Here is a 27397-nt window from a genome sequence, read left to right on the forward strand (position 1 = left end):
AACCGCTACAACTTACCTTCAATCTTGCAGTCAAATCTAGCAGCGCTTCCCTCCACAACTTCTAAATCACGGATGGTCTTAGAGAAATAGGGTTTTACATGGGGCTTTTCCTCAGCAACAGCCTCAAGGAAAGCTTGGGACACATCTTCTAGGAGACAGGGAAGGAAACACGGTCAGTTCTTCATTTCCTGTTCTCTTCCCTGGTTTAAAAAAGTTGATTTTTTTTTTTTTTAAGTTGCTGTAATTCAGCAAATAATGTGGCTTAGGGGATTGAGTCAAGTACACCTTTCTCCTGGGGACAGGTTGGCCTGCCGCCACATGGTTTTGGCAGAAGAGAGAACTGTGACAAAACTGTGGAAATGTTTGAACTCCCTCCTTCCTTTATGCTGACACACTGAAAAAGGAAATAATCTTTAAAAAGGATTTTTGGCTGCATTCCATGCTGTCTCAGGATTCAGTGGAAGGGATCGAAGAAGGACAAACCACACCAGCTGTCCAAATCTCTGTCCCTGCTTTGCCCTCCCTCCTAGAGCAGCAGGCCCTTCACCTGCTCCTTGGAAAGGGGGTCCTAGACATGCCTTTGATTTACCAGTAGTTCTGTTCTCCACACTCCACTCTCCCTGCCTTCACAATGTATGACTACGGATGAGGATCTGGGATTGGTCCAGGGAAAAGCTGTGACTTGGAGGGGCTCCTATATACTCTCCCTTCCCTTCAGGCTATTTCTGGGTCATCTGGGGAGTGCGGATCAGGAGGGACCAGGCCCACGTGTTGCAGACTCTGCCCCCAGCTGCATCAGAGCAGCCCAGCAAGCAGCCTCGCCAATTACCCTGCTTTTATGCACAAGAGGGATCTAGACCTAGCTTCTCACCTTTGGATGCCAAAAACACCAGGCAGCGGGAGTTAGGGGGGTGTCTTTGGCCAAATGAGGTGCCTCAAGAAGGTAAAGGCCAGACCCTGCATGCACCTGGAGCTTGGAAGAGGCCAGAGCCGTCACTGAGGAGATGGTCGGGGCAGCATTTCAAAGGCGGTGTGCAAACAGCTAACTGGCCCTACTGGTCTCCAGGAGGAGCCCTGTCACGCGCAGTCTACCCCATTCAAACGGCATGTTTCAGCATCGTGACAAGTGCCAAAGGAATATGGACTAAAGGTCATTTTTAAAAAAAAAGAAAAACACAAAGGCAGTAAGAATATGGAAGGATATTTTTTAAAAAGATACTACTATATGTGATTTTTACGTTTACCTATCAGTATACAAATCTCACTTTTCTAATGAGAAAAAAGGAAGCTTTTAATGAAGTCTTCACTAATTCTTATGTAAAATATAGGGAAAAGAACATCGGAGGTCACCTGGTCCTATGAGACAATAACTTTCCCTCTGAAAGTAGCTAAACTTAACGTTGAACAATTAAAGAATAACTAGCAGACTTAGTAATTTTAGGGCAACCTAAAAGTAGTTCTGAATTTTATCCTTATAGTTTATATTATCAAAAAAACCCAAACCCCCCTTAAAACCTCAAAATGTCCCTCCATCCCTCAACCCTTCCTTTCTTGCCAACTAGAGCAAATCTTCCTGGAGCTCCTTACCTTCAGATTCTAATTTTTCTGCATTGAGCGGGCTGGTTGGTGATCCTGTTGAGGATTTCCTGCCACTGAGCCCTGAGATCATTGCCATAGAGGACAGTCTTCCAATGGCTCTCACAGCATTGCCCGTTTTCTGGAAAATAGACACTGGCGTTGGACTCAGGCGGTGTCCCTGGTTCCCGTTGGGCAGTGGGGCTCGGGGAAAAGAGCCTAGCCCCAGAGGTGCAGCTGTCCTTGAAATGAGGACCTCCCCAGTGCCGAAGTTCTGCCAGAGGAGTGAGCCCAACCTTGCTCTGCTCAGCACTATCAGCGTGTCAGAAGATGTTCGGAGAATGGAATGGGGCCTGGAACCAATGTGTGCGTTAATGTGACTAAACAAGGTCAACATGAGACAAAAACCCTTTTCATACTGTGCTTCAACTCCCATAAAAGGGATAGTTTATATAAAGCAACTGCAGGCTGAGACAGCTCCAAAGACTTATTGCTGACGAGGCCCAGTGGGGCTGTTTCTCGTAAAACAATACTAGCAATAGGATTTTAATTGGTCCGGAGAAAGTTACTACGGATCCCACAGGTCCTGATGCAAAGGGGAAAAAAAAGCATTCCATTGACCTTGGGCAAGTCGCTTAACCTCTCTGGGCTCCAGTTTCCTTCTCTGTATAAGAAGGGGGTTGGACAAGATGATCTCCAAGGTCTCATTAGTTCTGTTTATGATTCAGATACTTAAGAGATTTCCAGAAACACTCTGGCTGGCCCCAGCACAAGTCTGTGAATGCACAGTGAAGTTCTGGAGGGGTGCTCTTCCCTGATGTACACCCAGCCATCAAAAAGAAGCGCCCGAAGAAATGAAAAGCAGCGGCGCTTTGCTTTTCTGAGATGAGGAACCTTGGAAGAAGAGAGAATTTCTGCTGAAAAGGATGCCAGAACTTGAGATGAAAATTTTCTTTGTATTATGAAAATTCTACCAAGCACAGGATTTAGATCAGGAAATCCCCAATAATACACAATCGTGTCTATGTTTCTCACCTTCAAGTGAAGTTTCTTGCCCCTTTTCTAAGGTCAGTGGAAAGACGAGGTGAGAAACTAAGGCATAAGCAACTCTTTCCACCCCTACACCCAAAACATCTTTTTAGGCACCCAGATACTGTATGTCCAGAGTGCAGACGTTACCACAGGCTGGCTGCTCAGAGAGAAAAGAAACAGCCTGTACATAGGCCAGTGGCTAGCACTCATCTACTGGACTGTAAACTGTCCCTGCAAAGCCATCTCCTCCTGAACTAACTTCATGCGCTCAAGTATTTCAGTAAAGCCTCACAATTTTCGACTATCAGGAAAACCAGTATATCTCCAGAAAAAAAGATTATTTTGAAAGTAAAGGATTACAGGGCACTAGGGACTCATAATGGTGTGTGTGTGTGTGTGTGTGTGTGTGTGTGTGTGTGTGTGTGTGTGTGATTTAAGTGGAGATCTGCTATGACCACAGCCACTTTTCTGTTTGTCACATGCCATCCTTATTGCAGACTATTTTCATGCACTTTGGACATTCAATCCTGCTCTGCCCTCTGGCCATCCACCCTCTTGCACACATACATCACTGCAGTGTGGTAATGTTTATGGCCCTCTGTCACCATGGTGAAGCTGGGTCACTCTGAACAGAGCACAGAAAGCCCCAAGTGGAGGTGATACAGTGGGTGGGGGAAAAAGGTGAGAGATGACAAATGACCAACTTAACTGTGTGCACAGGCACTGTGGCCTTGCAGGCAAAATACCTGCAGACTGAGCCCACTTGGCAGTCTTTTCTGCTCTTCTGGGAGAGGAGGTTACTGGTGACATCACTGACCTGTTTGTTGTGCTAGCTGGAGAGACCCAGCTCTTCCCCTGGGAGCTTATCCTGACCTCAGGAATGGGTAAGAGGAGGTGCCAGCCATGGCAGCCCTCCCTATGGAGCTGACGTCAGACCAGACTATTTCCTGGTCAGCCAAACTCTCAGATCCAGCCCTTCTGGCTCTTGATTCCCTTTATCCAACACAGATTGGTTTGCCTGGGCCAGGAGTCTGTCAAATGAGAGGGTTCATTCTCAACAAAGGTATGTTACTGTGTGACTCTGGGCAAATCAGTTCCCCTCTGTGCATCTCATGTTCTTGGACCAGAAGATTCAAATCTCCCTATAGCTCTAGTCTTTTGCAGAAAGACTAGGATTCATACGTGTGACTGTGTAGCCCACGGGCTCCCTAATTCCAAATGCCCAGATTGTGACTGATCAGGACTGTCTTTAGGTGTGGAATAAGGAAGTCTTTCCTCTTCCACTAACAAAATGACTAACATGACGTTACCAGAACAAGGCAGATAAAAGAGAATATTTCAGAGAAGGGATCATATACACATTAACAAATAGGCTATACATAGGAGGAAATTTTCCATCAGATGGAGTGATACAGCATATAATTTCTAAGACAAGGACAAAAGTAAGAAGTGCTTAGTAACGAAAATCTTAAAAATAATCTCCATCAGAATTCAATCTTTGGGAACTAATTTATGAAAAAAAAAATCAGTAGGGAAATTGTCAGAACTAGAAAAGAAATATATATCTATATGTTCTAGTCTTTAAGTTTCATGACTCTGAGCTGAAAATTGGTTGCTGCTTTATTAAGACTTCTGGAAATTTTTAGAATACCAAGAAAGAAAGTTTCAGTTCCCCAAGTTCCATCCTTGTTTGGAGGAAGTCTTTTTCTTGTCTGAAGGCCATTGCCAAGGCTGGGTTCCTGTGCTCCAGGCGGGCGGTGTCTGTACTGGCCTCCCTAATGCCACTCAGACTCCCTCCCCTGGAAAAGCCAGCCAGGGTGACTAACCGGCCTGGTTTGCCCAAGACTGAGGGGTTTCCCAGAATGAGAGTCTTTCAGGGTTAAAGCCAAGACAGACCTTGGCACACTGGAGCAAGTTGGTCACCCTGGAGCCAGCCAACCATCCTAGACCATACATATATATCACCAGCTCCAAGACTCCAGTTTTCTCTGAGAAGTGCATAATATCCAAATGTGATGGCCAAGAGTACTCTCTGCTATCCTGAGTCAAAAGCTTTCTTCTCTATGGCCCTGTGGTCCATACTGCAGAAGTCTTTGTGGTTCTCAGAAAATAAAGATGGCTGCCCACAGGCCTCTACTTCCTAGTCCTTAGCTTCCGGGTTGTTTTTTTTTTTTTTTTAATTATTTTTAAATTTACATCCAAGTTAGTTAGCATACAGTGCAACAATGATTTCAAGAGTAGATTCCTTAATGCCCCTTACCCTTTTAGTCCATCCCCCACCCCCCAGCTTCCAGTTTTACAAGCAGAAGCCCTGTTATCCTGCTCAACTCACCCTCAGTGCTACTGCTCATCACATCTTTTGAAAATTCTTTTCATACAAATAAAAAACATACCCTCTTTCAGAATAACTTCATTCTAAGATCAATAATATGATTAGTCATCTAGATGTTGCCCCACTTGTAGGGATTTGCTCTCATGTTAGTTCCTTCCTCCCGGGCCTTTTATGGAAACCACATCAGGATGATAGCAAGGAACCTTCTCTTGTGCAACTGTAGAGATCTCTGGGCCACCCGTATCTCGCCTGGCCCTCTCCCTCCACCACAGTCTACCCCATTTTATTCCATGGCACTCTGCTCCCGACCACACAGAACCTCAGCTGCTCTGAGAGGGAACCCCCTGGTCCAGGTGTGCTAAGGTCCTGATATCTGGGGTAAAAAATGTGGATGGTCAGATGCTGCTGAACCATTATCAGTGAAATTACACTTCAGGGACATCATGTGCCACGTGGGATTCTATAGACTACTTTTGTGTGTAATTTTGTGAAACCTAACCACTATTTTTGTGGAAAAACCATTTCCAAATGCTCCTACCTATGTTAAGATATGAAATCAGGGGTGCCTGAGTGGCTCAGTCAGTTGAGCATCTGACTTTGGCTCAGGTCATGATCTCACAGTGAGTTTGAGCCCTGCATAAGACTGTCTACAGTCAGTGCAGAGCCTGCTTCAGATCCTCTGTCCCCCTCTCTCTGCCCCTCCCCTACTCGTGCTGTCTCTCCCAAAAAAGAATAAACATTAAAAACAAAAAGACAGGAAATTAAGGTTTCTCCTCTGAATTCTATCCTTTTCTTTCCCTTCTCACTTCCAGAAAACCTTATGGCCAATAGCACTGTTAACAACAAGAAAAAAATTTAAGCAATTTAAAATATCAGCACAATTTATTGTTCCCTGACCCATTAGATTAAAAAATTTCATTTATTTCCTCTCCCATTTCCTTTTCTCTGCTCCTGTCCCCTGCGTTTAGGCGCCCCCTGGCTTTGGTTCATCATTCAAGCAAACCCCAAAGAGACTCACTGCACTGAGGACAGCCCCACCCCCACACCAGCTACCCTATCCATGCCAGAAGTACCACTATTTCTTTGAGATCTGTCAGCCATTGGATCATTAATAAAGCCAACTTAGGTTTTGTGGACCCCTTTTTGTTTTTTAGAAACTCAGCTACTCTGATTTCACTGGATTCAAATGACACTAGAGGGTAAGGTAAGCGGCACAGGTGTTCCAACTCGCCTGGCACTTGAGGGAGCCAGGAGGTCCACCTAAACCTTCACTGGGGACTAACCAACAACGGACTCCCATCGTGGGGGAGTTCTGGCCGAGCCACTCAGGGGAAGTGGTCCCTTAAACCCACATGCCCAAAAGCTGCCCCTTTGCCTCTGCTCCTCTCACCCTCCATGTGAAGTTGTACTTTTTGAGGATTTAGTCATCACGTATGGTAAATTACCAGCGTCCCAGTTGCCCCTAAAACAGAGATCTCCTTTTTCTCTGCCACACAGACAAGTTTTACATGCCCTAGTTCCCCCGACTGCCCAGCTAAAGGACTCTGCTCCTGTCAGGGTGAGTTCCTCTGTGCTTTCTCCTCTGTGCAGTTATGCCCTCTTCTCTTCTTCCAGCCCATTTTCCATGACCACTTTCAAAGTTCTGCCCCTGGCAGCATTTCCTCACAACCACATCCAGCCTCTGGTGTGACTGGCTCCATTCTCCCATCTACACTCACATATATGGGTATGGTAGGCTATACTGATCGTTTACGATTCTTGGTGTGCATGGTGTCCTTTTATGTCCATTTGCTTCAGTACCCTACTACACTATACATTCCTTGAGTACCGAAACCATGTACCCTCCAGTAGCCCAGGAATTTTGTAATACTAATAGTGATAATAAAAATAAAACAGCTGATGACAAATTCTCTATGGTTTTGGATGACAATTTCATGCATCTGTTAAAAATCAGAGGCAATTTTACATCATTGTTAAGGCTGTACTTTGGAACCAGGCTCTGGGTTTGAATCCTTTTCCATTTACTAGCTACATGATCTTCAGTAACATTCCTAACTGTTCTCTGCCTCAGTTTGTCTGAAAAGTGGGGATAATAATAGTACCTGCCTCCTAGGATTAAAAGACTCACTGCATAGAAAGTGCTTTGAATGTTCCCTGACATATGGCCAGCCAGCCATAATATTAGCTACTGGTGTTATTTTCAATCACTTACTATGTGCCACGCAAATTGCTCAAAGCCAGATGAAGATTATCTCCCGTATTTCCCACAATAATGCTGTGTGATGTTGGTGCCACTATTATTCCCCACTTTACAGGTGGGAAAATGAAGGCACAGTAAGGTTGTCACTCGCCCAAGGACACATAGTAACATATAATCTCCCTATGGAGAAGGGTGGGGACCGTATCTCTCTTTGTAGATCATATGCCCTCCTCCTTCACTATAAAGAAATATAAGCCTATCCCACTACCTTTAAGGAGATCACATTCTCCAGGGTTGCCAAAAAGTCTTAAAGATGACATTGCTCATCCCTAGCCACGAAGACATGAAATGTCACTCTTGGTCCCAGACTATTTTAAGATAGACGTAAACACTGTTGGATTGAGGGTAGCTTGAATAAAGCAAATGTAAAGGGCAACATCCAAGTCCAAAGTGACTCCCTCATTACCTGCCATTTCCTCCTTGCCATGTACTTCTTCATCCGGTCCTTTGAGAGTTTCTTGGCCTCCATGTTCTTGGTGTCTTTCATTAGCCACGGATGCTGAAGGCACTGGGTGCAGTTCAGGCGGTTTCTGATGGAGGCAGAGATCAGAGGATTTCTGAACAGGAGGGGACCTCAGAGACTGCTGGTTAGATCAGAAATGGGAGGTCACCTGTCCTCGGTCCATCCACCATGATCAGGGTTACTGTGCTCCTGGCATTTTTCCTCTCTTGGTCTGGGTTACACTGACTAGATCAGAATAGGTTAGTGTTAAGGCCTAACCACCAAGTAAGCAGGTGGAGTCTCATGACCTGCCCTTGGGTCTAATACTCGGGCACCTGGGTGGCTCAGTCAGCTAAGCGCCTGACTTGGGTTCAGGTCATGATCTCACAGTTTGGGAGTTAGAGCCCCGCATCAGGCTCTGTGCTGACAGCTCAGAGCCTGGAGCCTGCTTCCCATTCTGTGTCTCCTCCTCTCTCTGCCCCTCCCCTGCTCATGCTTTGTCTCTCAATAATAAATAAACGTTAAAAAATTAAAAAAAAAAAAAAAAAGAAGTCTAAGTGCTGGAGGGCAGATATTCTAGGGTGGGGTCATTCTACTGGTCACGTGGGGAAGGGGCTGTAGAGGCCTAATCCTTTAGCCTTCCTATCTGGTGGAAAGGAAGGTAAAACATGAAGCCTAAATCTCTGAGAATCACTGAGTTTTCATGTCTTGTGATGTGGTTGAGTATCAGATTTTTCTTGTTAAAACTCAGAAGTATGTCCTGCATACAATCTATGCATTATGACAACCTTACAAACTGTACTCAAACTCATTTAATCTCTCTGAAAGCTCTGGGAATCTAGAAATAATTCAGGGCCATCACCTTAGTTATAATAGGACTAATAAAGTCCAAAGAACCAGATGCTAACACACATAGAAAAAAGAGTATGAGGGGTGCCTGGGTGGCTCAGTCAGTTAAGCGGCCGACTTCGGCTCAGGTCATGATCTTGCGGTCCGTGAGTTCGAGCCCCGCGTCGGGCTCTGTGCTGACAGCTCAGAGCCTGGAGCCTGTTTCAGATTCTGTGTCTCCCTCTCTCTGACCCTCCCCCGTTCATGCTCTGTCTCTCTCTGTCTCAAAAATAAATAAACATTAAAAAAAAATTTTTTTTTAAATAAACGTTAAAAAAATTTTAAAAAGAAAAACGAGTATGAGTAAATTTGCTAAGTATAACAAAATGTAGTGATCTTTAGATAAAAGGATCGTGGATTATTTTAATTTTCCTATATTCAAATTTTCTACAACTTACATCATTAATTTTATACTAGATGAATATTTTTCAAAGTGCTGAAAGGTGATTTCTGGTTAAAGAGATGCTAAGTTCAAGAGTTTATAGGAATCGAGTATCTTGACATTTGAAATCAGTTCTTTGGTGAATCCATTTTATGAGCACAGAGGGTCTAGTACAGCTCATTACTGAATTAATTCAAGGTCAGATGAGAAAACAGATATATCCATATTGCCCCATTTACCAAATCTTCAGTGAATGAAGCTTGGTGAACAAAAACCATCCTGGACCAGAGTTATTAGGAAGGAGGTCTGCATCTCTGCAAAGCATCTTGGGAGCAAGGATTGCTCACACTGGAAGGGAACCTAGGTCCCCACAACATCCAGATTCTACCTGAGTAATGTCTATTTCTAACAAAGGCTGTGAGAGCAAAACACTAAGACAGCCTCACTGAAGGAGTGTGGATGTAGCCTCTGGAGGAGTTTGGCCTGAGGTGGTTACAAAGGACTGAGAGGTGGACACATATCGAGAAAATCAGAGCCATCTGAGAGATCTTTCAACACTGTTATTTTAGCAACTGTGCTCTTGGTCCCAAACAGGGTTTCTCCCAGAGGGGAACAAGATAACTGGTAGCCTCCAGGGGTCTGTGGGCCAGGCAGACAGGGCAGAGCCTGCACCATAATAAAGTCACCTGGCGAATGCAGTCACCTACCTGTGGAGTCGGGCAGCCCTTCCCCTTTTTATCCTCTGGTGTCTGACCTATTTCAACACCACCCTTCTTCTAGGGCAAAGTGTAGAACTGCTCCCTGGTGCCAAATGCTACTTGGGTTGGGAGGTGGGTGGGGGGGTGCTGGAGCCACACCCTGCCTCATCTGGCCACCAGTTTACAATGGGCCAGGCACCCAATAGGCCAGTTACTCCCACCTGACAGCTTGCGGCTCCCTTCCCCCAGGCAGGCCAGCTTTCCCCACACTGGCACAGCCTCCAGCCTACCTGCTGTAATCCCGCAGGTTCCCTCGAGGGGAGAGTGCTCACCCATGGATTCCGCTTTAGCCTCCCAGCTGCACTCTTCTCTCATGGGGACACTTACCGAGCACCTTATGCAACTGTTTTATGTGTTCCTCCACCAACCACAACGGCAGCTCCCAGCAGCCCCCAGGGTGGAGGTGGGGAACTGCACAGTCTGCGTGGTGAATGGGGGAAAGGGCGCAGGCTGGGACAGAGCTGAGCCAGAGGTCTGAAATCACGGCCTCACTCTGGCCAGCGGGAGAAGGTACCATGTTCAGGCCATCAGTTGTTAAGTAATTTAGATATGGAAAACACATCAAGCCAGAATAGCCTGGGGGTATGAGTAGGTCCACAATAGGGTACTTGCAGAGTCACCCCTGAAGAGGGGCTGAGGTTTCAGCATGGCATCCCCGGCCACAGCACACAAGAAAATAGAAGTTGTCAATATTCACACACACAAGCTGCCCCTCTCCCTGCAGCATCCATGAAGTGTTGCTTTTCAAGTGGGGTTTCTGTGCTTCTAAAGACCAGTGGAGTGTTTGGAACCAGGGAGCTGGGGGACCTAGGAAGACCCCCTTCGCCTCCCCCGTTCTTGCAGTGCCCGCCCTCCACTCCTCAGTGAGAAGGGGCCTGCTTCTGGACACCAGTCCAGGGAGTGGGGAAGCTGTAAAGATGGAAATCTCAACTCATTACTTCATATCTTTCTTCAGTAAATTGCTGATAAAATCTTTAGCATCATCAGAGATCTCATCGAACGCTTCATCGTCGAAATCCCAGGTGGCTGAGGTCACGTTGGCTAGGGTTTCATTATCGTTGTCACCCATGAAGGGGGAAAGTCCACTAACCCTGGAAGATAAAAGCAGGACAAGAGGTGAATGGGAGTGGCTGATGGCAGGAAAGGTAGGGTGGGAGGATCCCCCCAAGTGAGTATTGAGGTCAAAGGTGAGGGCCCTCAAAGCCCTGTACCCCTAATACCCCTGTGCCTGCCTCTCCTCCCACCTGAGGAAAGGAGAGAGGGTGTAGCTCACAGGCTTCTGTGGCCCAGCCTCTTCTCAGTGCTCACTGTACTTCTGGGGTGTCACCTGCCTCTTGTCACCACCTGCCTGTGAGGCTGAGGGGAACGAATTTACTTCAGTTTACAGCTTCCACAGTACACAGCAGGGCCCCTCTCCCTGTCCTCTGTTTTCCCTCAAGGCCCAGAACCTTCTCCACGGCTCCCTTTATCTCCGTGCTGTGGCCACCCTCGTCAGGGACTGGTCACATGGTACAGCACTCACCACTGCACCCGCTGTCCCTGCCCCCTTCTACCTCTCATCTTCATACCCGTCAGCACCAATGAGAGGGCCCAGCACACTCAGGACACTTGGCAAGCTCGGACAAACAGTAGACTTTGAATCAGCAACATGGGTTTGGTGATCTGTCTACACCAGTAAGCCTGAGGCACTTAGGCCAAACCAGAAAGCTTGCGTTAAGAGATACTAAAGCTGAGGAAAGAGCACAGTATTTTCATTTGTGGGTGACCTTGGACATTTTCCTTCTCTATGATGGAGAACCTACTACTTAACTATACAGTAGTCACCACTTGTACCAATTCTCCTTCTCGTCTTCCTCTTTCTCCTCCTCCATCAACATCATCATGGCAGCAAACATTAACCAAACATTTACTATGTGCCAGGCACTAGGCAAACAGCTTAAAATAGATGAACTCATTCCATTTTTTAATCTTTTTTTTTTCATTTGAGAGAGAGAGAGAAAGTGAGCAAGCATGAGTGGAGGGGAGGGGCAGAGGGAGAGAGAGAGAGAGACAATCCCAAGCAGGATTCACCCTCAGCACAGAGCATGACATGGGGCTTGATCCCACGACTGTGAGATCATGACCTGAGCTGAAATCAAGAACTGGACACTCAACCAACTGAGCCACCCAGGCGCCCTGAACTCATTCAATCTTAACACCACCCTGTAACATTACTCATTACTTTAACAGATGAGGAAATGGGCATTGATTGGGGTTAGGTAACTTGCCCAAGGATTCAGTCAGTGAGCTCTAAACCCAGGCATCTAGAGCCTAAATCTTCATTGCTCCTTTATATAAACACCCCTGTGACAGTGAAGTAAACCATAGTTTACAGCTCTGGCACGAGGCCTGGTCCATAGGAAGGGGCTCTGTCTGTGACTGTGGATATTGCATGCTTCTTCTGTGTACAGTTCACCCCCATGGGCTCACTAATCTGTGACCTTGGGAGTGACACATTTACCAATAGTGTAAGCCAAATAAAATGTGTAAGACAAAGTACCTTAAAGCCAAGGAGAACAGATTTACAGCTTACTGGCCTCGCCTCTTACTCCTGTGTACCTCCTCTTCATTCCAGCCATCCCCCTGCCATTCGCCTTGACCTGGGGCTGGCCGCATGGGAGTCAGGCCTATGCGGATGCACAGAGCCCCACCCTTAGAAGGCCCCACTGTTGGTTTAATACTCTGCTGTCATACAGAAACTTGTAGTAATATTTGAACAAGTCATTTCACCTTTTTATTTTGCCCTGAGCCCCACAAATTATGTAGCTGGTCCTGCCCTGATCCCACCTGAGTCCCATGAGATAGATCCAGGGCCCTCATGCCATCAGTGTTCCAAACTAAGGCGTCACTAATGTCCCTGCCTCCCAAATCCATATGAATCCATCGTCATAAACAATAACACAAACCCTTCTGGGACTGTCTCTACATTCATAATGTAGAGACTCAGCTTATGAAATGTAATAGCACCTGAAAACCAAGTTTTGTAAAACAAAACCCACTGAAATATTGTGAGGCAAGCTTGCCATGGGGGGAACCTTCTGGTGAGAACTTTTGTAAAAAAAAAAAAAGAAAACTTTTGCAATGTGAGTGATCTTGCCCTGGTCAATATATTGGTGTTTTAGAATAACAGTTTTGCAGATGGCATTAAAATGTCTTATTTCTGTTCTGCTTGAAGAAGGCACGGGGCTAATTATTCTCGATTGCATGACAATGAAGAAAGGGTGGGAGTGTACCACTCCCGAGTCTGTGGGGTTATATGCTACTCCCTCCCCCATCTCTGGGCCTCAGTTTCCCCTTTTTACACCAAGGGTACTGGGCTAGAATTCCTAGGAGCTCCCAGCTGTCCCCATCTCTGTGATCCTGATCCTGTGTGACTTCAGCTAGTCCCATGGAGAAGCAGCCTGACCCTTGCTTGTCAGCTATCTGCCTCCTCCGGTCTTTCCATTTTCCGTTTGAAATGAAGAGGGGTAAAGTCCTGCAGCATTCCAACCACTACAAGAAGGGCAGACAATCCTGCTGTGGAATGCTGAAACGTCCCCTTCTGTAAACTTCCTTTCCTAATTAGGGACTGCAATCCTGCAAAGATAGGGCTTAATCTCTGTAAAGTTCACAGCTGGGGAGAGCCTCCTCGCTCCTCCTTCCTGGCAGCCCATCCATCTGAAATACCCCCAGCCCTGGCTGGCTCCTTGCCGGCAGAGCTCCCACAGAATTCCTCCTGTTAAAGAGTATGTCTCTAAAATAAAACTTGCAATATACGCAGAGCGTGATGACAAAGAGAGTGTTGGAATTTCAGTCATGTTTCTTGGTGGTGGAATTTGGCAGGATCTTAACAAATTTTTTTTGGACTTTTTATTTATTACTAGAATTTGCATAAGGATCATGTATGGTTGGGTTGATCAACCCAATCAACAAACATAATAACATTAGCATTCAAAATACAACTATCCACCTCTCTTCCTAGTTTTATCTCATTTTTTAACTGAAGGGGATCAGAGTATGCCACTCCAAAATATGCCACTTTGGCATAAAGATTGTTTTGAGCTGAAGGCATTAGCTCTTTGCCCTCCCTTTCTGTCTAAAAGCAGGACAATGATTTCTTTTTTATTAAGGTGACATAATTTCCGGGGCACCTGAGTGGCTCAGTCGGTTAAGTGTCTGATTTCAGCTCAGGTCATGCATGATCTTGCAGTCTGTGAGTTAGAGCCCCAGGTCAAGCCTGTTTCAGATTCTGTGTCCCCTCTCTCTCTGCCCCTCCTTCACTCATTCTCTCTCTCTCTCAAAATAAATAAACATTTAAAAAAAAGTGACATAAATTTCCATTTGTAAAAATGTTTTCTCCTTTACCAGAAACAGACTCATCTTAACAGACCTTGCAAAACAACCTTTATTTACTACACATTGCCTAGTCACCTTCTCACAATTTACCCCTCCAGAAGCCCCAAACCCCTTTCCTTTGTCTAATAACAACAATAATCGCTTGCTCTTTGTTAAAATAGTATGTAAGCCCCCAAATCTAAACACCTCTTGGATCACATTTCTTTGTGAACTCCTATGCATCTTTTTTTCCCCTCGTGTTAATCTGTCTCTTGTCAGTTTGATTTGCAGGCCTCCAAGAAAAGAACCTAAAAAGGTGGAGGAAAGTTTTTTCTTCCTCCCCAACGTAACCAATGGATTCATCTAGTTTTTACAAAACTATAGTCAGAGTGGGCAAGTTTTTAGATGCTCCACTTTTCTTGTCACTTGACATTGCTATTCACAAGTGTGTGCACAGTCTTCACATTCATTTTTAATGGTCGCTGAGAAGTCACAAAGGTCATGACTGCAGGGTGTTCTCATTTAATTCTTACTCTCTCACTGAAGCAAAACGTCACCCATGGAATCTGATGCCCACGACTGTTCTGCTTGCAGGGCAGAACATCAGAACAGAGAAAGGTACAGAAATGCCTCTTGCACTATACTTTCTTCATGGTGTTTTTCAAGCAGCAGGTGACCCCACTGCACGAATGGCCCATTGAAACAGACCACACATCTGCCAGCAGAACTACTGAGTGCTTGGGAAGGTGTTAGTCTTTTGTCCCATTTTAGCCTTCAGATACTCATTCTCTGGTGCGGTGGGAAGATTCGAGAGGGCTGGGCAGGTCCCAGAGGAAGAACTGGGTATCCTTTTGTGCAGTGGCCTAGAAAGTAGACACCCTGGGTTAGTCACACTAACCACAGCCCACGTCTCTGGAGAGAAAAACCTGCAGTCGTGGCTGGGACTGGCGTGGGCTCAGGGCACCTGGAGGATGCAGAAGCTGGAATCAGAGAGCATGTCTGGGAGGGCAGGGGCAGCTTTTAGTGGGGCTGTCTGTTCCCTCTGAAGAACCCTGCACCAAACCCCAAGTCTGAGTATGTACCTGATGCTTGGGCACTGGGTCTTCTCCCTCGTTCACTGGGCTCATGTCCCCAGAAGTTAGATTTTGGTTGGGGATGGCCCCAGCTCTCTGGATCACAGTAGGTGCTCAACAAATGAGCTGAAATAGGAAATCTGTCACTGAGCCCAATAGGAAGACGGTAGGAAGAAAGCAGAGGAGTAACTGCCCTCTACCTTGGCTTGAAGCAGGAGAGGGAGAGAAGGAATTCTGGAGTAGGGGTGAGAGAAGGGCACACAGAAGGTTTCTGGTGTCCCCACAGGCAGTAAGGGGATGCTAAATCCTCAGAAAATAGGGGAGAGAAAAGCAAGAAAGGAAAGGAGGTCTTAGAAAAGGAGGCAAGGCTTAGAATACCTTCCATGTTGAAGTGTGGCCTAGAGCACTCCTGTCCTCTCTCCTCCTGCCAGAAACCAAATGGACATTACTAACACCAGAAGAATCTCCAGGAAATTCAGAGAATCTACCATCTCCCTCCAGAATCAGGGATGTGAGGGTAGGGGGGCCTATAACCCCAGCCACCGCATTTATACTCTGCCTGGAAAACCTGGGGCAGGCCACGAGGCCAGGTCTCCAGTGCCAGAACAGGATCTGCCTTGATATCCCTGAGGGGTTTCAGGAGCTCCTCCAACAAAGTCAGAAAAACCTACAGGGACAGAGCTTGTGGCTCAGGGAGCGCTCACCAAATATGCATTGAATAGTAAATGAGTTATCACTTATTTCCACAACTCCCTGGCCTCTCTCACTGGCCCCAGAAATGAGATGGAGGGGTTCCTCTGGTACAAATGTGGAAGGTGGCCCTGACAAGGGCTGTCAGACAGACAACCAAGCTCCACAGAGAGGGACAGAGGACAGAACCTCTTCTGGGGACTTCCAGCAACAGCTCCAGAATTTTGCAAAGCAGGGTCTGAAAAAAGCCATTTGGCTGGCTCCACATTTTGTTTTGGGTGCCATGTGCTCTGCTGAGAGCCCTCACTCAGGAGAGGAGCTCCCAGTCCTCAATCCCCACTGTGAGAGCCAACAGGAAAAGTCCCAGAGGGCAGGGCAGCCCACAGTGGGGTACGCAGGAGCCAGGATGTTGCAGGAGGCTTCGCAGGGCCGGCCTGTGTCCATCACGTCTGGCCCTCACCTGCCTCCCTGTCACACACATCTCTCCCCTCTTCTTGCACTCTGCTGCCCAAACGCCCTTAGGATGGTGCCCCAGTCATCAAAATTATTTTCTCCCTATTTCAAAAAGCTCTCCCTTATTTCTTGGTCTTAGCTTTAAAAGTAATCTAGTAAAGCAATAGAACATATTATCCAAATTATTATGTTTCTCCACCTGAAATAATTTGCATTTTATTTATTTATTTTTTTAACTTTTTTTTTAAATATTTATTTCTGAGACAGAGACAGAGCATGAGTAGGGGAGGGGCAGAGAGAGGGGGAGACACAGAATCAGAAGCAGGCTCTAGACTCTGAGCTGTCAGCACAGAGCCCAACGTGGGACTCGAACTCACAAACCGTGAGATCATGACCTGACTCGCAGTCAGACGCTTAACCAACTGAGCCACCCAGGTGCCCCTGCATTTTAAAATAAAGTACTCTTATGACTCAATAATTCTAGTTCTAGATTATACATCCAACAGAAATGCATAAATGCATTCACTAAGACACATGTAACAGAATACCTGAAATATCCCGAACTGGCATCTATTAAAAACCCATCAATGTGAAATGGATAAATAAACTGGATGATGTTCCTACAGTGGAACACTACATAGCACCGAGAATGAACAATCTACAGCTACATACAATAAAATGAATGGGTCTCACAAACAATGTTGAGCAAAGGAAGCCAGATATTGCTCACTGTATGATTTTGTTTACGTAAAGTTCAAAAACAGGCAAAACTAGCACGTGACGTTAGACATGATGATGGTTACCTCTGAGGGATAGTGACTGGGATGGGCATGGGGAGGGCTGCAGGGGCCTGACTAGTGTGGGGGTTCTTCATCTGGGTACAGGCTACACAGGTGTGTTCACTGTGAAAATTAAAGGGCAGCCCAGGCCCTGCCCCGTCCCTGACTAGTTGGACCAACTGTCCTAATTTCCTGGACTATCCTTACTTTAGCACTGAAAACCCTATATCCTGGGCAATTCATCAGGATCTGGGAAGGCACTGGGGGAACTGGGAAGGCTGGTCACCCTCTAGGACCGTGGGAAATGGGCAGTCACGTGTACTTCCTTGGCCCCGGTCACCTCCGAGCCAAACAAAGATCAAATCCCTGCCCCGATTCACTCCCAGGTTTGTTCTGAGGATCAGACAGGAGCCCAGGTGAAAATCTGTGGGAGCAGATGATCCCAATGTGCAGCAGTGGGAAAACCGATGGAGACAGTTATGCAAATCTTGATGGCTGCAGAAAGACCCAGGGACTGAGCCAGGATACGAGACAACTAGATCTGGACATAATAAACTGACTGAAGACTGTTTCTCAAGTGCCAGGTGTCTCCCCTGGGGCCAGACATCCAGTGTGAGCACCGTGCAGCCTGGGGCAGCCCTAGAAGAGGTGACTGGGCCCACTGCCCTGATGTTTCTTATTTACCAAGGGAGCTAGGAGTACAGATTGGATGCAGTTTTTGTTACTCATTGCTCCCTTACTCCTGGAGTGAGGCTGGGGTAGGAAGACACAGGTACATGCACTACTGGCCAGGGAGTTTCTTCTCCGCGGCTCTGGGGGAAGAGGTGGTGGTGGTGGTGCTGGGGTGACCCTGGGCCGGGAAGAAGCTGACTCTCTGGGGTACGGAGTCCATGACACAAGTTTAACTGAGGGAGGCTATCCTGACACACCACAGTGAGACTAAAACTCCCGAGCATGTGGAAAAGCCACAGGGCACACACACAAGATCACTCCATTTCTGCTAAAGCTTTTGTAACGGTGGCTACTAACTAACCCTGGCTGTGCAGCAGAATAACCTAGGGCCATGTATCATACTGGGGTCTAAAAAAGCATTCTTAGGCCTTCCTCCAGTTTTCAATGAAAACATAAACATTTCTGTTTGCTTCAACAATGAAAAATATTATTTTCAAAATGAATGCATGTGTATCTGCATCTTCAGAGGGACTATCCCATTACTGTGTGTTGCTACATAAGATCAGGGGCTGCCTCTGCGGCAGGTGACTATCGGCAGCCGGGGCTTTCAGAGACTCAATCACTAAGATCCCACCAAGGTGTGTTCTAGAGACTGCTACTCATAAGTGTGGTCCTTGGATCAGTACCACTGGTGACCTGGAACCTGTTAGAAATGTGGTTTGTAGGTCTCCCAGACCTTCTGAACCAGAACCTGCAATCTAAGGAGAGGCCTAGGTGATTCATGCATATTATTATTTACAAAGCACTGGTCTACATTACTGGCCTCCCCTCTTTGTTTTTTGTTTTGTTTTGTTTTTTAAGTTTATTTTGAGAGAGAGAGAGAGAGAGAGAGACACAAAGAGAGAGAGAGAGAGAGAGAGAGAGAGAGAGAGGGAGAGAGAGAGAGGGAGAGAGAATCCCAGGCAGGCTCTGGGTTGTCAGCGTGGAGCCCAGTGCAGGCTTGATCTCAGGAATGAACCGTGAGATAGTGACCTGAGCTGAAATCAGGACACTTAACCTACTGAGCCACCCAGGCGCTCTGGCCTCCCCTCTTTTTCTCCAGCATTGTTAACTGAAGTGGCTTCATATTTTCTACCTGATTTCCCAGTTCTAATTTCTGTGTGGCTTTCTGTTGTCTGTTGACCCCACTTAAGGCTCTACCATCAAAAGTGCTTATTAATTGGCCCATACAATAGGCTCATGGATGAGGCTTGCAGTTGGGGTCCCCCTGCCATGAGGATGGGGTGCTATCTTCTGAAGATAATGATGACACCCACAGGAGATGTGCACCCGGGCTCCCTGCCTCCATGGACCCACCTACACAAGTGAGGGTAAATTACACCAGTCACATTCCATCCTCTTGGCCAAAGGCCCCAGCCTGGCCAGCATTAGGGACAGTAAAGGGCCCAGAATGGGGTCTCAGTGTCAGAGCTAGCCACTTCTACAGAAGTGCGATGTGGGCTGCTGACTTCCTCGGGAAAAGAGGAATCGGGCAGGCTGGTGGGAGGGGAATAGGAGCTGCCGCCCTCCTAACTCTGGGGTGGGCCCAAACCATGACCCATCCTGGCCCCTTCAATGTCAGGGCACCCTGGGGGCCCTCCTGTGGAGCTCTCTGCCCCTCCCCGACGTGCCCTGAGACTCACAGGATGTAGCAGATGACGCCGATGCTCCACATGTCCGTGGCATAGCCGATGGGCTCATAATTGATCACTTCAGGTGCCACAAACTCTGGGGTGCCAAAGAGGACCTTCAGAGATCCTGCATTCTCTGTAACCAGGATGGAGAGGGATCAACTGCCAGAACATTCAGGAGCCAACCAGTGGTAAGCAAGTGCTATCTCTGTGCATGGGAGGGACACAGACAAGGCCTGGCCCTCAGCTGCTTTCTGGGACAGAGACACTCAGCCTCTTTGTAAACAGAGGCATCAATGTACCAGTGAAACTGACAAACTGCACACTCACCAGGGTGGGATGGGGAGAGGAGGCCTATTCGTCCCTGCCCCCAAGTGAGTTTCCATGTGTCTGTCTCTTCCATGAGTTCCCTGAAGAAGGGACTGTGCCTTGTGCTTGGCAATAATCTCTCACATTCACTAAGTCCTATGTACCCTGCTACCTGTTTTATAAGGACTTTCCTATTTAATACTCTCGACAGCCCTGAGGGAGGTATGACCCTCATGTTCCTGAGGAAGAATAGGATACCCAGGGAAGATGGTGATTTAGCACTTTTCACATGGCAGTCAGGACCTAAACCCAGGTGGTCCCACTCTGAGCCACACCCTCCTGCCCCCACCTTTCAACCCATATCGTCCTATCTCCTCCCAGAGCTGGCAGGAGGATAGCCAGGAAAGACCTTAACCCCTTGGTCTCCCTTAAAGGACCAGAGATGCCCAGTAGGATGCACATAGATACCATCTCCTGGGGGATCTATCAACAAAGGGGTGGGTGGCACACCTCTGGCCTGTGGGCCACACCTGGCCTTGTTCACGACAGAGCCCACAGCAAATATTCTAAGACAAACCATTTAATGGCCTTCAGATTGAAAGCTCTGCTCCAGCTCCCAGCTGAACCCTTCCTGCCTCATTTTAGCTCGTCCCAGTTCTCAAGGCCATGGTAGACACGACTATCCCCACGTCTCTCACCAAGGGAGCCTGCACATCGTGTCCCTTGGGCTCTGCCAGCTCCTGAGGCCAGTGGTGCCCTATTCATTCAAATTAGGAATGCTTCCTGCCTGAAGGCAGGCCCTGTACACCAGCTGTTGCCCCCTCAGCAGGTGGAGCAGAGCAGGCTCGCGTGCCCAGCATTGGCACTGATTCCCATGCAAGTCACAGCCTGGCAGAACCTGGCTCCCTCAGTATCCTCTCTGTAACAGGGCGCCCTGGCACTCACTCCCCTCAGGGTGGTGAAAAGCCAGTCTGTGCCAGCTCTCAGGTTCCTGTTGACAGGGAAGTGGTCAGGAGGTAGAGGGGGAGGCTGTTGCTGAGACATTGAACAGCTACACAGGCAGGGAGAATGTGGGCAGGGTATGAGGCAGCTGGTTACGGACCGAAATGGCTTCAGGGCTGGGTACGAAGGTCCCTACCACCTTCTCCCATCCACCCACCTTCCCAGGGCAGGAATAGCAGAGAGGCCTCAGAGAACCCCAAACTAGGTCTGGGGTCCTTGTTCCAGCCCCAGCACCTCTCCTGGCCGGTCCAGGTGGAACCTGCTGGGCAAAGCTACAGTTTCCTAGTCTATAAACCAGGGTTCAAAATCTGCCCTGTTTCTCTCACAGGGTTGCTGTGAGAACCAAATGCAAGTATGAGAAAGTGCTCTGGAAACTGTAGGGTAGGATGCAAATGGGAACAGGCGCCATTGCCAAAATGAGGTGCTGCTGCACCAGAGTGGAAGCTACAAGAGGGGACCATGACAACAGCCACAACAATAACGAAGAGCTAACACCTACACAGTGCTCACTATGTGCAAGGCACTGCTTGCATCACCTAACCTATATTAACTCACTTGACCCCCTAATAGCTCTATGAGGTGGGTATGGCTCTTACCCCATTTTACAGATAAGGAATTTGAGACTCTCAGTAAAGTCTATTTAGTGACAGGGGCAGGATCTGAGCCTCAGCAGCCGCCACGGTTTCCGATTTCAACTCCAACACAGTGCATTCCCTCTCGTGCCCAGTGTGTGGAACACAAACGGCCACTGCCACTGCATGTGGGTGACAACAGGACAGGCGGATGGCCTTACCCAGCTTTCTGGCCAGACCAAAGTCGATGAGCTTGATTCTGGTGCCAGTCTTATTGACACACATGATGTTCTCAGGCTTGAGGTCCAGGTGGACGATGCCCTGCTTGTGGATGTACTCCACCCCCTCCGATATCTGCCTCATGTACTGGATGCATTCCCGCTCCGTCAGCTCAAAGTCCTCGTCAATGATGCGCTCGAACAGCTCACCCCCCGACACACTGCGGGAGCAAAAGGGATGGTCAGATCACAGGATTGCGGGGCCCAGGGCTGGCAGGGGGTCTGGCCAAGAGCAGGCTGGGAATGGGGTGGGGAGGATGGTAGGGGGACTGGCAGGAAAGCCTAGGCTAAGAGGGGCCTGGCATTTCTGCAGCTTCCTGAATTCCAGTCCCCTGCCTTGTTATGTTGGTCCCAGTTTCCATTGTGTGAGGAATCCCTGGACCTCCTGGTTTCCCTGCTCGGGGGACCTTGTTTGTGCCCACTGAGCTGCTGGGGGATTCAGGGGAGCATCTGGGCTGGGCAGTTTCAGAGGTGGTCATGAACTGAGAGATCTAGACATCTTCTCCTCGACACAAAGGGTAACCACCAGCCAGGGTGTGTAATGACGACAGGTGTGTAAGGAATCGCTCTTACAAGAGCTGAAGCTTGAAATACTCACGGCACCCATAAGCATCTGTTTTGCATAGCCAGGATCAGAAAAGTATCTGCAATAATAAGGAGCCTTGGCACATTTTCTAAAATTCACTGGCTGTAACCCATTACACTCACAGTTGTGATCAGCTGGCCTCCTCTGGCCAGGCCTATAGTTCCAGTTACTTCCTCCAGGTAAAACTGTTACACCTGTTCCCTTGCCCAGGCTGGAAGTATAGTATACCCTCCTGCCTGGATAGACTTTGGATCCTGACTGTGGTGTTTCTGGAGCTCACAGTGGGCATCTTCTGCTAAGGACTGGCCCAGAGGCTATAGCCAGACAGCACATCGCCCTTCAGGGCAAAGGCATGGCCTTGCCTCCTGAGTTGCATGGGTCCTTTCCGTTCCCGTCCCAGCCCTCTGACCCACCTTCCTTCCTTGCTGCTCAGAAAGTTTAAAGCATCTCCCCAGTGACTTTTATAGCATCCAGATATCAGTAAGCTCTGTTCTGCAATGGCCTATAGGTCCACCAGCTGAACACGGCTGAGTAGGCTTCCTTCTGGGCCTGTCCTCTTCCAAGGGACTTCCCTCTTCTTTTTTGCAGGGGAGGGGGAAGGAACATTTCCTCTTCTAAGGGGAGCCATCATGAAGAAGGGAAAGAGCTGAGTGTGGATCCTGTCCCTGCCTTTTATAAGCTGTGTGACTTTGGGCACATTACTTAACCTTTCTGAGTCCTGGTTTCCTTACCTGTCCCTACCTCATAAAATTGTTAGGAATGAAGGAACTTCTGGAAAGCATCATTCCTGACACACAGTAGGTGCTCAGCACATATTAATTACCATTTGACAACCTGTAGTGAGTCAGGTGGATCTTGTCACTGACCCCTGCTGGAGGGACAGACAGGGATGCAGCGTGGGGCCCAGCACACCACCGCCTCCATCACCAACACTTCCTGGGAGGGCTGAGCCAGTGGCCACTGGGGACGCTAGAACTGACACTCTAGCAGGAGGTCCCTGGGTGGCCAGCAGGTGGCGCCTTTGTACCAAAGCCTTCCATTTCTATTGCTCTCTACCAAGGCTCCAAGTCAAATTCTAATCTACATTCCCAGGTCTCTTGGGAGCCTTACTGTCTCTGTTCCTCAATGTCCTCATCTGGAAGATGCACATAAAAATAGCACCACCTCACAGGGTTGCTGTGAAGACTGAGTGGATTAATACAGGTAAAGTGCTTAGCAGAGTGCCTGGCACATAGTAAGTGCTCAATAATGTTAATTACCTCCCCCCCCCCCCCCCCCCCCCGCCCCTGCCTAATCCAGTTGGGACCCTTATTGAAAATACAGACTCCCAAGCTCTTCCCCTGTAGATTCTGATTTAGAAAATCTTGGGAGGATCCAGATGTTAGCCAGATAATTCTTATGATGACACAAGCTTGGGAAATACCGGTTCCAGCTTACCCAATAGCTGCCCTTGGGATGGCAGCTGAAATTCAATTCACCAAGAAATTCCTTTGAGAAAGCACTCCCGATTTCCCCATTTGAAATGATCTTTCCCTCCCTGGGTTTTCCACAGTCTTGTCTCTGAGCTTTTTGTATCAAGTCTGCCTTAGCTTATGTTTGTTTGCAAGTATGCGTGGAAAAGGTCTGGCTCATCTCTAGACCTTTATTTACACCTGGCCATATCTGGCACCGACAAGGTGCCCCAAAATGTGTGCTTTTAAATTTAAAATATTCTGGAAAAGCAAGCAACCATCATTTTCAGTGCCTTTGGGAATGTCTGAGGCAATGTGTAGTGGAAATCTGAGCCACGGAGGTAATTACTACTGCGTTTCTAGAGGTAACCTATTCAGTGTAAGTTCAAATAGGTCCAAACCTATTCAAATATACTTAATGTATTTTGAAAACTGTTCCGTGGTCCATTTTCTAGGATGGAAGGGATTACATAAATAGGATTAATGGTTCTGTGTAGGTTTCTCTTCAAAATACTCAAGGTTAGGGTGGAAAGAAGCTGCCACCCACAGAGATGATGCCAAGGGCCAAGGCTGGGCCAGAGGGAATGTGCGCTTAGTAAATGGACAGTGAGCCAGTGAGCCAGTGAGTGAATACCTACTACCAAGGCTACCTAATCCCAAGGGATCAAATTCATTCCCCAAACTGTAGACGTTGGCCAGCCCTCATTGGCAGCCAGAAGGTATGGCGTTTCAGGGGACTCCAGACTCCATACCCAGACCCTCTACTCCTTGCTGAATATTCTTTGCTAAATTTTGCCAATGGTAGCACAAAAGTGAGGTGGGCGGCGGATGACTTGGTCTAAATTGCACTTCTGCTTCAGTGCTGAGGGTCCCACCGCCCCTTGGAATGTCCCGAGCACACCCAAAGGACAAGCCCAGATTGCAGGCCAGGAGCCTGAGGGAATCTCCATGTCTGGGCAACACTGCTATAAAGGTGGGGGCTTGTCCTGTGATCAGAGGTCAGAAAGGCTGAAGGCACACATTACTTCTGATTTCTCACTGTGTCTGAGGCAGCTGAACCGACAGAGAGGCCCCTGGAATACATTTTCACTTTTCTACATCACCAGGCATTATCTTTCTCTTCATCTCAGTTTCTCCATCAAACAAGGAGAATAGCAAATGGTACCCTCTGCAAGCTAGCCTTTGCCCTCTCATGGCTGAGTCTGTTTAAGCTGGAAGAGAAGTACAGACCGAGTGTGAATGTGCTCCCACTTCTTTGGTTGAGCTCCTATCAAGGGACAAGCTCTTTATCCCAAGTGCAGAAGAATCATCTGGCATCTGTGCGTGTCAGATTGCTCCTGCCCCTGGGAGAGACGTGGGGAAGAGGGATGAAAGCCAGGCCAGCCGAGGCCTTCTTACGTTTTCTCTCAACATTTTCCATCCAGCTTGCCAACTCGCATTTCCACGCTAAGTATGGTATTCTGCCCACTGGTGCTGCTGCCCGGCCTCTCCCAGGCTTGGCTGCCTCCTACCCCACTCCCACACCCTCGCACAAACTTGCCCAAGGCTTAACATCTAAACATAAGACATTTCTCCGCATGTCCACGCATGCCCACACTGCCTGGACCCAGCAACTTGTTCTAGAATAAATGTGAAACGTTGCAGCCCAAAGGGCTATTGTAAGGCTGTGATCGGTGAGGCCACAGACACGGGCTACTCTTGCCTGGAAGTGGGGAGGTAAGCTTAGACGGGGGCTGAAAACCGATTGTAAGATACAAATTCTAAGACACAAATGCAGCTTTTCTTTGGATCGTTTACAGTTCCACAGAATTGCTGAAGTTTAGATGCTGGAAGGACTTAATAATTAGAAAATCACAGCTTGGCAGTAACAGGACCAGACTCCAGCTCTCCTGAATTGTAGGGTTTGTTCCACAACACCTAGTTGTATGTTAAATGCTCACAAAATAATTTTAAGTGAAAAAATAGAAAAGACCATGGCACAGGAAAAGCCAATGTATCATACTATTAAGTCCTAATTATACAGCACAATGCCTGACATATATTATTCCATTTAATCCCCACATCATTCATAAAGCAGCTTATATCCTCTGTGTACAGATAATAACACTAAGGATAGGCAAAGCTGAGTTACTTATTCAAGGCCACACAACAGGTAAGAGGCAGAGCTGGATTGACGGGAGATTTATCGGACTCACTTTGGACTCTGTGCTTTTAACCCACTATAGCGCTTCCAAATGTACATAAACCGAAAGGAAACACACCGAAGCCATCACAGAGAGAGGAGAGGCGGTCACACCTCAAGCCTGGGGAGGCCTCACTGGCCTCACCCTTCCTGGGGAGGAAGGTGTTGGTAGAGTCCCCTCCAAAGGACAGAGAGTCCTGACGCTCAAGATGAGCAATTCAAGGATGCTGAAGGCTATTTCACAATAGCTCTAAAGATTTCAGATGCACATGCCCTTTGATCTAGCACACCCACACTTCCAGGAATTCACCCTACAGACGTACACAGGAGTGAGAAGATGCAAATACAAGGTTACAAACGCTGCTTATTTGTAAAAGCAAAGGCCTGGAAACTGTGAAACCGCCTTTCAAAAGAAGACTGCTCGAGTAAACTGTGGTTTATGCATGGAAGGAAATTCCACGGGCAGGGTGAACGAGGAGGGCCACCAGCTACTGGTATGTTCACAGCAGTTCATACCCAGGTGAATTGTTGAATGAAAAGAAGCAAGACACAGGATAGTGGATATGAGTTAGCTTTGTGTGAAAAGGTGGGAAATATTTTTTAAAAATATATGGTTATATTTTCATAAAGAAACTTTGGAAGGATACAAACAATAAAATAAATAAAAATGGTTACTGGTGGCAGTGGTGAGGGCTATGGGGGACAGGGGTTGGAACGAACTCTCCATTGTGTATTTTCTTACATTTTTTTTAATGTGATTGTATAACATTAAAAAATTCTGATTAAAAAATAAAGGAAAGGAGGGGCGGCTGGGTGGCCCAGTTGGTTAAGCATCTGACTCTTGACTTCAGCTTAGGTCATGCTTAGGTCATGATCTCACAGTGTGAGAGTTCAAGCCCCTTATAGGGCTCCGTGCTGGCAGTGGGGAGCCTGCTTGGGATTCTCTCTCTCTCCCTCTCTCTCTGCCCCTCACCTGCTCACTCTTACTCTCTCCCTAAAATAAATAAATAAACTTAAAAAGAAAAAGGAAAGGAAACTGAAAAACACAGACACCTCTGCAGAGGACACCTGGCTTACTGAGAACAATATGTGCATTTGTGTTTGTGTGTGTGTGTGTGTGTGTGTGTGCGCATGTGCACCCGTGTGTGCGTGTGTGCACACACATGGTCAGCGGCTCAGAGGTGAGACAAGTGGAGGATGGGGACTAGAGGAACCATGGATCCCAGGAAGCCTTGGCGGGAGGTCATGTGATATATGCCTCCGCCCATGTACAACTCAGCCCAGGAAGCACTACTCTCTGCTGAGGGAGCAGTGGAGAACACAAGCAGGCATGTATGGGGGGCATGCAGGGCACAGGAGGAGGACAGGAGCAAGGGTTACGCTTCCGTATCCTGAGCCCCCAGCCCTGGGCCCCTCTTCTTTTGAAGGCCAATCAGGAAGTTGCTGTGTCCCTCCCCTTCCACTCCAAAGCTACCTCTAGGTGAGAATGTCCCTGAAAGAAAGGAGCCTACAGGTAACCTTGGCCCTTTCACAGGGAGGTGAGGGTGAAAAGGGGGCAGGGGTCCTCAGAGATCCGCCAATTTGTTATGGCAGTGAACAGGGCTGCTGTGGGCTGCTGGTCATGGGTTAGGGCCACAGGTGAACACAGATCTGCTGTT

At 47.7% G+C, this 27397-nt stretch overlaps 1 protein-coding gene across 9 annotated transcripts in view; it reads right to left on the reverse strand.

Annotated features, from left to right (window-relative positions):
* Positions 1-27397, reverse strand: part of MYLK (myosin light chain kinase) — a 294654-nt gene that overhangs the window by 4980 nt on the left and 262277 nt on the right. For 6 of the 9 annotated variants that reach the window (XM_042956721.1, XM_042956720.1, XM_007098297.3 and 3 more), the window contains 6 exons: positions 21464-21681; positions 19372-19495; positions 10608-10760; positions 7606-7729; positions 1588-1717; positions 17-148 (listed from right to left, as the gene is read on the reverse strand). In XM_042956721.1, the coding sequence (XP_042812655.1) occupies positions 17-148; positions 1588-1717; positions 7606-7729; positions 10608-10760; positions 19372-19495; positions 21464-21681 (881 nt within the window). Of the gene's footprint in view, positions 1-16; positions 149-1587; positions 2056-7605; positions 7730-10607; positions 10761-19371; positions 19496-21463; positions 21682-27397 lie in introns of those variants that run through there. The other 3 variants (XM_007098298.3, XM_015544793.2, XM_042956723.1) reach the window with 3 other exon arrangements.

This window comes from Panthera tigris, chromosome C2, assembly GCF_018350195.1.
Source record: "Panthera tigris isolate Pti1 chromosome C2, P.tigris_Pti1_mat1.1, whole genome shotgun sequence".
NCBI classification, from domain to species: domain Eukaryota; kingdom Metazoa; phylum Chordata; class Mammalia; order Carnivora; family Felidae; genus Panthera; species Panthera tigris.